General features: G+C 36.2%; 1 protein-coding gene across 5 annotated transcripts in view; it reads right to left on the bottom strand.

Moving 5' to 3' along the window:
* The window catches only part of LOC140501243 (lipoxygenase homology domain-containing protein 1-like), a 680,545-nt gene that overhangs the window by 172,290 nt on the left and 493,836 nt on the right, over nucleotides 1–14,419 (bottom strand). For all 5 annotated transcript variants that reach the window (XM_072604606.1, XM_072604605.1, XM_072604607.1 and 2 more), the window contains 2 exons: nucleotides 8,616–8,806; nucleotides 5,538–5,748 (listed from right to left, as the gene is read on the bottom strand). In XM_072604606.1, the coding sequence (XP_072460707.1) occupies nucleotides 5,538–5,748; nucleotides 8,616–8,806 (402 nt within the window). The remainder of the gene's footprint in view (nucleotides 1–5,537; nucleotides 5,749–8,615; nucleotides 8,807–14,419) is intronic.

Raw genomic sequence — 14,419 nt, 5'->3', positions numbered from 1 at the left:
AATAAAACCCAAAATAAGATCATGAAGAGTCAGACATGACTGAACATCTTACACAGAGATTTGTTCTATAGTATGAGGGTCACTTTAAAAATGCTGTTGCAAACCCTGGACTAACTCTGCCATTGTAAGATTAAAAACAGGTAATCTCAAAAGAGTTTGTGGCAATACTTACTAGTTTTTTCACTCCTACCTTTCTGACTGTGGTAATAAAAATAACCAGTGAAAAACTAATGCCATAGAAAATTTTTAAATTTTTGCTCTTTATCTATGAAGTCCTTCAATATTCTCCATATAGCAGTCTAGAAAAGCTTCTTTCCCATCTTTGCCAAAAGCATCCTGTGTTCTAGCTACTAAATTTCCAAATGGCATTAATCACTGTTGAGTGCAGTTATTCTGACAAAGCACCAACAGTCTGATTCGTCCACAATGAGAAACCTGGGAGTGAAGTTGAGAGCTAAGTGAAGAAAAACTGCCTCTAAGCACCCTTCCTGCTCTGTCCTGAGTATAAATCCAGAGTGGGAGCTGACAATTTACACATGATGCACTTTCCTATGTATCTCTAAGGGGAGGACGAAGATATTTTTCCTAACCTGGCTCACTGCCAATCCCCTTGTCCTCCAATACACCCTACCTGCCTACTACTATTATGTTCATTTCCTGAAAGCACTGCTTTATCATATCCAAATCAAAAGTATTCAATGACCACTTATTGCCAACCACTTGAAATCTAAATGCATCAGGCTACCATTCAAGATCATTTCCAATTTCTGTCTCCTTCCTTTCAAAACTTCTTTCTCTCCACTCCCTTACCCAGGTGTTCTACACTACCCTCTTGGGTTTACTCTCTGTCCCTCAAATGCACGTTTATTTCACCCTATAAAGTACATGGTAGAGGCAGTTAGATGGCACAGTGGATAGAGAACTGGTTAGAGTCAGGAAAACCTGAGTTCAAATCTAGCCTCAAATATCTACTAGCTGTGTGACTCTGGGAATGTCACCTAAGTCTACCTCAGGTTTCTTAACTGTAAAATGGGGATGACAATAGCACTTCCTATGTCTGCTGTGAGGGCCAAATAAAATAATATTTGCAAAGCACTTAGTAGGCCTGGTACAGAGTAGCATCTCTGTGTTCACAATGTTCTCTTTATGGGAAATTACCTTCCCTTTTCTACCATTTCTGCCTATACAAAATAATATTAAGTAATATCATGAGGGAGTGGGGGGAATGGGGACAGCAGTGGTCAAGAAAGGCCTTTTGTAGGAAGTGGCATCTGAGCTGTGATTTGAAGAAATCCAGCAACTGGGAGTCAGAGTCTGGGAAGGGGATCAAATGTTTAAAGGCCAGGACACAGAACAAAAGCAAACAATAAAACAATTTTCAATCAACCAAATGAAAACACTACCAATTCAAAAGTAGGCACTCCCAAACAGTCCTACCTGTGAAAGAATTATGGCTGATTTGAGAAAATGTGTCAAAATAAACTGTGGGAAGCCAAGATCAAACACTGAAAGTTGTCAAGTATTCTGGTACACAGGTGAAGGCAAAATAAAATAAAATGCACTCTAACATGTTTGTGTTTTAAAATTTCTCTGCCACTCTTTCACAAGTGTGTGTTCCTTTTGAGAAATGGGATGAAAGGGTTCAGTTTCAAATATTGTGACATTTTATATCATCATTTCTTAAATGCTCCTGAAATACCAAAAGATCACATGCTAAAGGAACATTCGAAAGGCCAATTGCGCAGATCAGGAACAAAATTAAACACAGAAAGATGCTTATGAGAAATAGAGGAGGGGGTCCTCTCTCCCATTCATTCCCCTAACGAAGGCCTCTATATAATCATAAGATTACGCTAGTCAGAAATAAGGTTTTCATGAGGTGCCTGAAAAAGAAGAAAACAAGAACCCAAAGAATGAGCAGAAAAGATTCTCAGACTGTACAAGTAGCAGATTATACTTTGCTCACTCTTTTCTAGATTGGGTGAAAACATGAAATATGGTATTATTAAAAAGCACTAACATTACTCTTTATTCCAAGGGGTAGATAGTATCTAATTAGAGGTACTTAAACAGAGCCAATTGAAGTAGCTAGGAGACATTCCCATGGGAAACTATAGATTTCACAGTGGAAAGTTTATGCTATGCATTTCGATCATACCTCTTATTAATACTATATCATTAAAATCAAGCTAAGTCTCCTCTTTGCCAATCTAGTTCCAGATCTGTTACTTTAATTTTTTTATCAAGTACTTCTTAATTAGATTAAAAACCTATTTTTAGTGTGCATAGGGAAAATAGCTAGGAAAAGTGATTCAGACACCCTGACAGTGAGGGCAGGGATGGTGGTAATTGGATTTTAGGTCTTTTGACACCCTTATATGTTTTTTTTTCCCCTGTGGGAAGTATAAAATCCCCCCTGCCTTGCTGAAGGACTGCCAAAACTGGGGTGTTTACCAGGAGAAATACCAGGATGTACACACTTAGATGTCTGTTGATAATTCTCCTGTGAATAGATCAGGTTAGGTTTGTCTCCACTCACCAGAATAATGGTACACAATTTAATTCAAAATTAAATTTTGAAATAAATATTCTCATTCTGCTTTTTTAAGTGTTGTCTATCATCTGATCAACACTGGAAAGGCAGTGTGATGAAATGGATAGAATAATGATTATGGAAACAGGAGGAACTGCATTTGGATTTCAATTCAGATTTTTGCTGCTTGTGTGACCCTGTGACAAATTTTTAACCACCCTCAGCCCAATTTCCTCATCTGTAAAATTGGAATGATAATTATGGCAACTCATTCACAGGAAAGTTGTGAGGATCAAATGAGATAATGTATGTAAAATGCCATGCATGTGAAATAACAACTGAAATTAATTTGGAGTTTTCACGTGGAGCACCACAACAGGGCTGTGACATTTGGCATGAGCTGATCAACATAACACTCCTGTCTCAAGTTAAAAATTCCAAATAGAAATGCCAAATGTGTAGGTTCTTTCTTATGTTTACATGACACAAATGGCACATGCACATGTTTTATATAGTTGCTACATGTGATATGTCAATGACCTGAAAAAACTTAATGTGCCTTCCCAAGCTGCTTAATTTGTCCCTTGGGAGAAGCAAGTGTACTGCTGAAAATCATGCTCAGTATACTTCCCTGGCTGGCATGCCTCTCAGATCCCTAAAGGACAGTATGGAGCTCATGAAAGTATTTCTGCTAATATACCATCTTAGGACTGCATAAACAGGAGTGAGTGAATGAATGAATGAAAAGCCATTGCTATTTTCCAGGCACAGTATTGCACATGATTCTAATATTTAATTAAAATGATTCATTAGTTCAACTGATAAGAATCTCTGTCCTAAAAACCAAAAGTATTTTATTTGGTCTTTGTAAAACATCCTGTACGTCTGACATCTATAGGGATAAATGTTTTAGGAATAAGGAAACTGGGATTCTGGTCCTAACTCTGCCATTAGGTAACTGTGTACTCATAGACAATGCACCTAATTCTCTGAGCTTCAGTTTGCTCTCTGGTTAAAAGGGAGAAAAGCCTTTGAAAAGAATAAAAAGAGAAATGTAATTTGTATTATAGACTTCTAATAGTCTTTTTAAAAAATATGGTTTAAAATGAAAAAAACCGTCTCTTTAAAAACTGAGAAGTAAACTCCACTTATTCAAAAGAACTTTACAGTGAGAGTTTTGATCAATTGTCCCATCTGTTCATATGAGGTTTTAAAGGAACTGTCTTATAAATTTTGCTCTGTGACGTTATGTTCACTTAGTTAAATTATTCCTGCAGTTGTAAATAGGATATGACTTACTAAATCTCCCCATGAGATAGTTTTAAAAGTGAAAGGGTGCTTTTAGGGTCCTTGTTATGGTAAAGAAGTATCTCAATGTTTTCATCATATATATTAAACCGGTCTGACTTCTTCTCCACTGGAGTCTTCTGGCCACAAACTTCCTGCAGTTAATGGCAGTGATGTCACCTTAGAAATCCACAGGAGGCATAAAATGGTTGGGAAATTTTCAGTCTGGTCAGTGCTTGAAACAGGTAACATTAAGAAATTGACATGCCATATGGAATATTGTGACCCTAATGGAAAACATGTGGGGATATAGTCTTTCCTAAAGAGCCAGAAAAGGATAGGCATTGACTTTCAGCAGTGTCTTTACATGAATTATCACCAATTCCTAGAATATTCTCGCTCCCAACCTCTGCTTCTTGGAATTCAGAAATTCCTTCAAGACTCAAGCATCACTTTCTGCATAGAATAAACAATAAAAAGGTCTTTCCTGGTCCTGCACAAGTGCAAATGTCTTCCCTCTCTAAGATTAGCTTTGATTTATAGCAAGCTTGTATATACATATATGTGTGTGTGTGTGTGTGTGTGTGTGTGTGTGTGTGTGTGTGTGTGTGTGTATGGTGTAGCTAAGTGGCACAGTGAATAGAATCCTGAGCCTTAAGTCAGAAAGACCTATCTTCCTGAGTTCTAATCCAGCCTCAAACACTTACTAGCTGTGTGACAATGGGCAAGTCACTTAATCCTGTGTGCCTCAGTTTCCTCATCTGTACAATTAACTGGAGAAGAAACGGCAAACCACTCCAGTATCTCTGCCAAGAAAATTCCAAATAGGGTCAAGAAGGGTTGGATATAACTGAATAACAACAATATTTGTACATAAACTCTTTTGTGACCCTGAATGGTTCATATTTGTTTTTGTATCTCCGTTGCCTAGGACTTTGCCTGACACATAGTAGGCACTTAATAAAAGTTTGTTCATTGATTGATTACAAAAAAAAAAATAGTAAAAATTGAAGGAGTCCAAGGTGAACTCAGGAGTGTCTGAACAGACTTTCCATAGCCAAATATTCTCTGGCTACTTACTTTCCTATGTCAATCACAGATTGACAAGGAAGTAGAAAAAGTAGTTTCTGTTCCCCAAAGCTTTTCATCCCTGTCTTGGGGAAACCAGAAAGTAAAATTGACCTCATTTTTTTCCTCCCTGGTGAGTAAACATAATGACATGCTTACATTTTAAAATAAATCTCAGATGAATATCAATATAGTACCAACAAACAAAGTTTCAATTCTTAAGCACCCCTTACTCTCACCAATCACAAAAGTCATTTGCTGGCCTTGGAGGTAAGATTTAATAAGTTGTTTCAGGCTCAGTGCTTTTTCCCATCTTGTTTCCCAAAACAAGATGTAGGTGTGTTCCCTGGTTACATACTGGAACCCAGTTATCAGCTACAGAATCCAAAACAGTTCTTCGGAATTTGTTAGGGCACCTACTTCTTTATCTAGTGCATTGTAGTCTGTACAGATGAAAAAAGCATTTCAAGGCAAAGGGTTATTAAGGATCAGAAGAAAAAGAATTAGATTCACACATTTTATGAGATTAAGATGAATTTATTTTGAGGTTATTTGTAAGAAATCTGGATTTTTTTCTTAAATAAAGTAAATTAATTTTATTTTCTATTTTAATTTTTATTGTTTCAAGAAAAGAGTCAAAAAATATTACCTGGTAGAGGGTCTTGGCCTGAAACCAAAATAGGAAGTTCCACACAGTCCTCTTCATTTGGTCTAAACCAACAGTCAAAAATCAACCACATTTCCAGGGCAGTGGCTGTATGTTTCAGGTGTACTGTGTCTAAATGCCATGATCTGTTCAGTTGAATGGATGTTCCTGACACCTGAAGTTTATAAAGTGATCCAATGCCCTCAAGTTCATCCTGGAAGAAAAAATAATTTGTCAAATGTTTCTTCATTCTCAAACTCTGCTCATCAATTTTGAGCTGCATTTGGAATCTGTATTGGTAGTGCATTTTTTTGTTTTAGTATAATCAAGTGCTTCTGATTGAATAATGTGATTAAAGAAGATATTCCCCACCCATTAATGAGTCTCAGAAGATTTGTAGGAAGGCCCAAACCTTTTGTTAATGAGGCACTGGTTCTCAAGGGTTGTGATGCCCTCTGTCTCTAAACAAATGTATAAGTACTCTGAGGTGAGGTTTTGCTCTGGGGCTTACTCATTGGAAGCATTTATTTGGCCAAAGAAGACTCTGGGCATCCACGAAGGAGCCTCCCCCTCACACACACTGGCTTTGAAAACCCAGATGTTGGTGCTTCTCTCTCTGGTAGCTATGTATGTATGTATGTATGTATGTATGTATGTATGTATGTAACGGTCAGACTACAGCATCTGTCTGCTGATCTATATGTATGTGTTGCTTATGTCAGACAGTTGGAAGCCCTGTCTGTTGACTATTATTTCTTTGTATTTTCTCTGAAGTTCAGGGTGCTGACTTTTCCCCTGAACTAAGAGAATGATACATGTGCTTCATTAAAGTGATTGTTCACCCTTCCAAAGTTGCCTTTCCTTTTAGAGTAGATCTAGGACCCTGAACAGCAGGCCCTCCTGTGTATGTCGGGGTTCTGCTCACTTTTAGAGAATTCAATATTTATTAGAATAAAAACACACACACACATACATATGTATGTTATAAATGTACATACATGTATTTATATGTTACACACATGCATACTGTATGTGTATATGTCATGTGCACATCTGTGTATGTAGAAGTAAATGTATGAACACATATCTCCACATGTATGTGTATTCATGATACATTTTGTTGTTATTCATTTGTTTCAGTCATATCCAACACTTTGTGATTTCATTTGAGGGTTGTTTTGGGTTCGCTTGTTTTTTGCAAAGATACTAGAGTGCTTTGCCATTTCCTTCTCCATCTCATCTCACAGATGAGGAAACTGAGGCAAAAAGGTTTAAGCAACTTGCCCAGGGTAACACATCTAGTAAGTTACTGAGGGCATATTTGGACTTAGGAAGATGAGTCTTCCTGACTCCAACCCTGGCACACTATCCACTGTGCCACCTAATGCCTACCTGATAAAACTATCTTATACTTATTTTGAAATACAGCCCTGATATAGTGAATGAAGAGATGGCTTCAGAACTACAAAGAATGGGTTTCAAGGCCTAATATAGACCCAGACAAGAAATATTAAAAATCATACAGATACAGTGTGATATAGTAGAGAGACTGGTGAGCACAGAGTCAGAGGAATCTGGGTTCAAATCCTCCTTCTAGCATTTACTAGCTCTGTGATACTGGGCAAGGAAATTAACTGTCAATTGCCTAGGACCCATATACAATGTGATGGCCTGGTTATGAATTGTCCTAGTGGAGGGACAGCGACCACAGTAATGAAATCTTAGGGCTCTGGACTATGCATGAAGTAGTAACATCACAATTTTCCTTATTCTTTGAAAAAACAATTACATTTTTCTTATGCTTTATGGTTTACAAAATACTATCTTTATAAACAAATTTGTGAGCTTGGTAGTATAAGTATTATTGTATTCATTTTACAGGTGAGAAAGCAGTCTTAGACAAGTTAGTTAAGGAACTTGCCTGGTCACAGAGCTAATATGCAGGTAAGTATCAGAACCAGAATTCAAACTCAGGTCTTTCCTGACTCTTAAAGCAGTGTTCTTTCCACCATGCCATTCCAGCTACTTAGAAAAATATTTATAAAAATAAGTAAGGTCCTTGAATTTGAATGCTAGCAAATTTATAAATTTTATTGTTCCAGAATTGCCAAATGGTAAAGAGGGAGATATGTTGCAAAGGCAGGGACTGAAGGTTAATTAATTCAAAGGGGTACATGAGTTAGTTGATTAGAAACTTTTATATTTAAGTAATTTGAAAATTCTTCTTGGTATAATCTACTTTCTTACTTATTCTCTCAAAACTTCACAGAGTAATGCCCTGTTTTTTTTCAATCTTGGATTTCTCAAAGTATTCCTTCTTAGAAACCACTTAGAGTTTTCAGACTGATAATATAAGATTTTACAGTCTATACAGACAATTCTGAATACCTATCACTTGGTAACAAAATTCTAGTAAGTAAAATTCTGGAAATTAAATGTTTGTATTTAGTTTCAAATTCCCAGGAATATGTTTATTTCAAAGTAAAGCAATGATCTCTGAAGAATTCTGAGTATTCATCAATAGGAAGAAAAAGAGAAGATGAACTTAAAAGCCTAAAAACCTTTTCATTCCTCTCAACCCCTCCCAGATATTGACAGACAATCAGATTTGTATGTTCGGTTACTGAAGAAGCACATTTGAAAGGTGTCCTGTTCTCCAGTTTCTTTCTGGACAATATAAAAATAAACTGAAATATCTCACCATTAAAATCATTTTTGTTCAAAATAGGTGTTTTTGGGTGCTCCTAGCTCTGTTCACTAGGGAAGGCTCTCCTGTGGCTATTTTCTATGATGCTAAAATAACCTGTCAATTCAGTCAAAATATTAATCAAACCAGTTGTCTGGTGTCGTGGAGACAGTCTCTGTGTGGCAGTAAAGGGGATTTAAGGGAAAAGGAGGAGACAAAGACACATCTGGCAGGGAAAGAAGGAGAACTAGAAGGAGAAGATTAAGTGCGAACACAGAGCATCTCTCAGCATGGTCACCAGAGCCTTAATCTAATTATAAGAAAATGATTCCCCAAGAGTTCGTGGGTTTCTCACTCTAACACAGTGTTTTGTTAATAAGAAAAGGGTGAAATACTTTGATTTGTGCTCCATTTTCTGTCATGTGAAGTGCCAACTTTTTGTGATTCAGATGTCCATAAAAGACTAGGGAAAGTTCTACCATTTCTTCTTTGGTGCTCAACTTGCATCCAGTGATGTCCACTATCCATGAACCAGGAGAACGCCCATTGACCAGGGGCTGCTCAGGGGTACAAATCAGTCTTTTTCCTTAAAAAAGATGATCAAATGAGAAGAGAAAACACAAGGGAAAATCATAATATATTTGAACCAGAGACTATACACTACAGAGAATGAACGAAACTATATTTGCAGGTTATGTTGTATCTATGGCAACAGTTACTCAGAAGAGAGCAATACAGTATTGCTTTTATTTCTGAAGAGATGTAACATCTGGGTGTTCTTATGTGTTTTAAACTTTAGCTTTCAAGTGCTTTTTTTTTTTTTCTTGTTGTCAAGTTGTTTTTACTTTTCCTTTTGAGAATGATTTACTGGAGGGCATGAACCATCCCTAAATTAGTCTCAGAAAATTATCACTATGAGAAAAACTTACCATATCATTTAAGAACCCTGTCTATTTAAGCAGAATTAGTATTTATTTCATTAACTCTTATAGCAATTGTTACCTTGCTATCTAGTTACTGTTTTAAGACTCTACAAGTATCCTAGATTAGGCCCTAGCCCAAGGGGTTTTAACCTTTTCTGTGTCATGAACTCCTTTAACCAGTCTGGAGAAGACTGTAGACTCCTCAAAAGAATGTTTTTTAGATAAATAAAGAAAAACACATAGATTTACAAATGAAAGCAATTATATTAAGATTCAGTTATCCAAAAAATTAAACAAGTTCATAGACCCCAGATTAAGAAACCCTGCCTTCTAATAACAACTCATCATAGGAGAGAGAATTAATGCCAAGCTCTTCCATGGTCTCCCTTCAAAATAGCAAAGCAAAGGAACTGCAAACGAGAAATTGTAAACACACACACACACACACACACACACACACGCTCTCTCTCTCTCTGTCTCTGTCTTTCTCTCTCTCTTTCTCTCACTCTCTCTCTGTCTCTGTCTTTCTCTCTTTCTCTCACTCTCTCTCTGTCTCTGTCTCTCTCTCTCTGTCTCTGTCTCTCTGTCTCTTTCTGTCTCTGTCTCTCTGTCTCTCTCTCTGTCTCTGTCTGTCTCTCTCTGTCTCTCTGTCTCTGTCTCTGTCTCTCTGTCTCTCTATCTCTGTCTGTCTCTCTGTCTCTGTCTCTGTCTCTCTGTCTCTCTGTCTCTCTATCTCTGTCTGTCTCTCTGTCTCTGTCTTTCTCTCCCTCTAAAAATGCCTTCTGTATTCAGTTCAGTGAGCATGGCATGTCTAGCTAATTCATCCAAACTAGCAACTGACTGTTTAGTAAACTATTTTTCACAATATTTAGAGACCACAAGGAAGGGTCCTTAGAATTGACTGTTCTATTCAATCAATATAACGGAATTGGTTAATATGCAGGGAAGCAGTCTCTATTTTGTTACTGTTAATTGGTCATGACAACTCTAAATAAGGAAGCTTCACCATAAAGGCCTCTGATGACCAAGAATTTTACTAGAAATGAATGAGAAGTTGGAGCTCAGTTTTGAAGTTCTACAGTTTTCTGTTCTTTTCTTGACTTCTTCCTCTAAGGGAGAACAGCTACTGCCAAAGAAAGCCTTTCTGATGTTCAAGGTTAGTCTTATAAAGAGTGTGCAGTCCCAAGCATCACCTTATTGTGACGCAGACTGCATTCCAACAGCTACTACAAAGGCAAAGATGATTCAGGAAGAAATCCAAGCTGCTTGGCATCCTGTTCAGGTCCTACAGTCTTACAGATTTATCATTCTTTTTTCCCCCAGAGTTAAAAAGATCAGTTAGTTCTTCTGACTAGTCTATATTCAATAATCATGCGCACAGAGCACCATATAAAAATTAATATGAAAGAAATACAAGGAACAAATGCGATTGCTCAATTTTTGAGCACAAAAGTAAACTGTACCTCACTTAGCAAAATGAGTACATTAATTAGAAACACAACACAGAAATCTAGAACTTCAGGTTATCAGACTCCTTAGGGTATTTGATTCAGGCTTACCTATGTAGGAGGGTTCCATGGAATTGCCGCTAGCATCAATTTCAGGATATTCAACCAGTTGGCTTAGAAAGCGCATTAGCACACTTATGATACAACAGTGGGCAAATTGTTTAACCTCGCTTAGACTTAGTTTCTTCATCTAGGGTAAAAATAACACCACTGCCTAGTCCACAGGTTGGTTGTGAGAATATTATGATATAATGTACATGAGACTACTTTTAAAATGTTAAAGTACTGTAGAAATTTATTTTATCAACTTTATTGTCATTAATGTTAATAGGATCATCACTATTTGATACATTTTTTCTCTTTAAAGGGGTTCAAATAGAACTGGCCCAAGAACAAGTAGCTATTCTGCTATTATCCTTTCCTATTTAATGTTCTATTAACTAAAGCACACATAAATAAAATGTGAATTTTATTGAGTATGAGTGTGGGAGCTAGATAGCCTGCCACCTGTAGAGGCAGCTATCTCACCTGGCAGGTGGCAGGTTGACCAGTTCCCATACTCAAACTCTAGTAAAACAATCAGATTCACATAGCACTAAGTAATCAAGAGATCCAACGAAAAGCTAGAGAAAATGATTTCTTCCACTTTTAGAACACTATAAAAGTTAGTTGGATCCAGGTCAGGCATGTCAAGACCAACCTAGAGTAGTTGCATCATGTATCCAGAGATGGCCAGGGACACACATAACCTGTGATGTTCTGCATCCAGACGTAGTGACAAAGAAAACCCTTAGGTCGGATCCTGGAAGACCATTAAAGGAGTAGATGGAAGTGTCCAGTACAGAGCTGACCAGACCAACATGGTGCCACCTCTCTCAGACCAGGTCTCTGTACTGAAAAACCACAGGGCAGTTTGAATCTCAATTTGGCCTCAGTGTAGGACAAATGATCCAGGGTGAGACTAAGTAGGGCTTACAATTTGTACTAAGAACACAGCAGGGAATCTGAAACAAAGTCCAAGTACAGGGACAAATGCTGAAGAGGTGAGGAAATAAAGAACACCGATCAGTACAAAGAATTATTGCTAATCTAACTCAATAACTGCAATCAGAAACTCAAGAAAAAAATGGGATTTTAATGAGATTAATATCAAAACCTAGGGGAAAAAACTAAGAGTTGTTTTTTGTTTGTTTGTTTGGTTTTGTTTTTCTTAAATGAAAGAATTCTCCTGAGGTCAGAATTGGAAAGAGAATAAAGAGTTTAGAATAGAAAGCAGTAAATTTTACTTAAGTTTACTCTCTGAAAACCAGAATAGGCAAAACTGAAATCAATGTTTCCATGAGATAGTAAGAAATATTACAACAAAATGAAAAGATTGCAGAAAAATGAAAGAAAATGTGAGCTGATATTAAAAACTCTGACCTGGAAAACAGGAAAGGAGAAATAATTTAAGGATCACTGGACTCCCCAAAACTATGATTTTGAGCATCATCAAAATCCTGAATAAAAACTGTATATACATATATATGTATGCATGTATGTATACATATATATATAATAGTATCAGAGGATAATGTAAAATGTCTTCAGTTAGACTGAAGACAACAAAACAGTATACTACATAGAGTTCTGGACTTGGAGACAGGAAAGTCTGAATTCAAATCTTGCCTCAGACTCTGAGCAGTTGTATGAGCCTGGGGAAATCACTTTAATATACCTCAGTCTCAGTTTTCTTATCTGTAAAATGGAGCTATGATAGCATCTACCTCCCATGTTGTTGTGAGATTCAAATGAGAAAACATCTGTAAAGTACTCCATAAATCTCAAAGCTCTATGTAAATGACAGCTATTGAAAGGAACCTCAAAAGGAAAAATGCCAGGAACATTCACCAAAATCCAGAGTTCTCACATCAAAGAAAAAATTCAAGTAACCACAAAAGGATCCAAGGACCAAAATACAATAGGATCACACAAGTCCTGGTAGCTTCTACTAAAAATGAATCATAAATCATAAAAGGTAAAAGAGATAGCTTTGCAATTAAGAATACCTACTCTGAAAACAAAAATATAATTCCTATGCATGAAAAAGGTATCTTTAATGAAACAGAGGTCTTCTACGCATTTATAATGATCAAAGGTAAGTAGAACGTTTGACATATAAACATAATTGTCCAGAGAAATTTATGAAGATAAATTTATTTGAATAATTGGCAGTTGTGTGATTATATAGTGCTGACATTGTAACAGGCACAAAGAAACAAATGTATTTTCAAAGCTTTAATATCTTCAAAGCATATTTATGGAGTTGAAAAAAAATAAAAAGAGAACCTGGTTGAAGTATACATACATATATGCATTCATACATATGTATTATATACATACATAGGCATATGTATGTATATAATACATATGTATGTATATGTATATATATGTGGGGGGGATGGGAAGAAAGAATTGGTTCTGTACTTAGGATTTAAAAGGGAAAAGAGAGGTGTAGAAGGATAAAGAAAGGGATGAATTCTGATGCTAGACAAATCTGAAAAAAGGGTTGGGCATCATGAATTTCACTCTCATCTGAAAAAGACCCAGGAGTGTACACACATGCACACACATATGCACACAATCACTTTGGCATAGGAAAGAATTTAATTCAACATGGAAATATGTGTGGATGTGACAGGTGAGTTAAGAGGAAAGACAGCACCAGAAAGGCAATAGGAATAAGCAAAATAAACTTCTTGACCCTGAAGGGGAAATTAAAATTAAAATTAAAAAAAAGATTAAAATTAAAAATAACTAGATTCTAAGGGAGTTACCTTAGATTTCCTACTAATGATTGGGTAATATCTGAACAAATTGTATACAAATGCATGAATGGAATGGATTATTATTGCATTGTAAGAAATGAGGAAAGAGAAGATTTCAGAGAATCCTGGGTAGTATGAACTGACAGAGTGAGGTGATCGGAGCCAGGGGAACAATTTTCATAATAACAAAGTAACACAACACAACAAAACAAAAAAATGTTAGAAGTCTAATTACGATCAAAGCAATGACTGACCAGTTATGCCTCCAGGGGACCAATGATGAGACACATTCCCCAGTTTGTTAGAAAAGTAATAGACACAAGGTACGGAGAAATACATTTTTGCAGTTGTCCACTGCATGGATTCATTTGACTTGACTGTGCATATTTGTTAGAAGATTTGATGATTTTCCCCCCACTTACTCTTGGTTGGGATGGGGTGGTTGTCTAGAGGTAACAAAAGGTAGAGGAAGGAAGAATTGTAGAGGAGTAACAGCAATTATGCCCCAAAAAATTAAAGATTATTATAACTTTTTAAAGGCACAAAACAAAAGGAAATTCAGAAAGAAACACAGAGAAGTAAAATAATTTTTAAATTCACATATAGAATTTATTCTTCAAAATCACGTGATTGAGTGAAATGAGAGGTTTCCCTGTTTCATATAAAATTCTTTTTTGTGTCTGCTGTATAAGTAAATATTATTTTGGTGCATAAGTTCCTGATAAAAAAATAAAATTAAGCAAAAAAATAAAGAAAATATCTTTGGGACAATTTTAATGTCAGATGGGACAATACTAATGGTATGCACCTCATGCAAAATCTCAGGGGTCTTAATTTTTTTCTGAATATTCAATATTTTAAAATCTTTTTATCCTCATGTAGTTTGAAGATAAGGAATATTTTATATGGTAACCTATATTAAAAATGTTGTTCTTAATTTTTTTTATGTATCAGTATAATG

The sequence above is a fragment of the Notamacropus eugenii genome, chromosome 4 (assembly GCF_028372415.1).
Source record: "Notamacropus eugenii isolate mMacEug1 chromosome 4, mMacEug1.pri_v2, whole genome shotgun sequence".
NCBI lineage: Eukaryota > Metazoa > Chordata > Mammalia > Diprotodontia > Macropodidae > Notamacropus > Notamacropus eugenii.
This window is presented reverse-complemented; position numbering and strand designations above follow the sequence as displayed.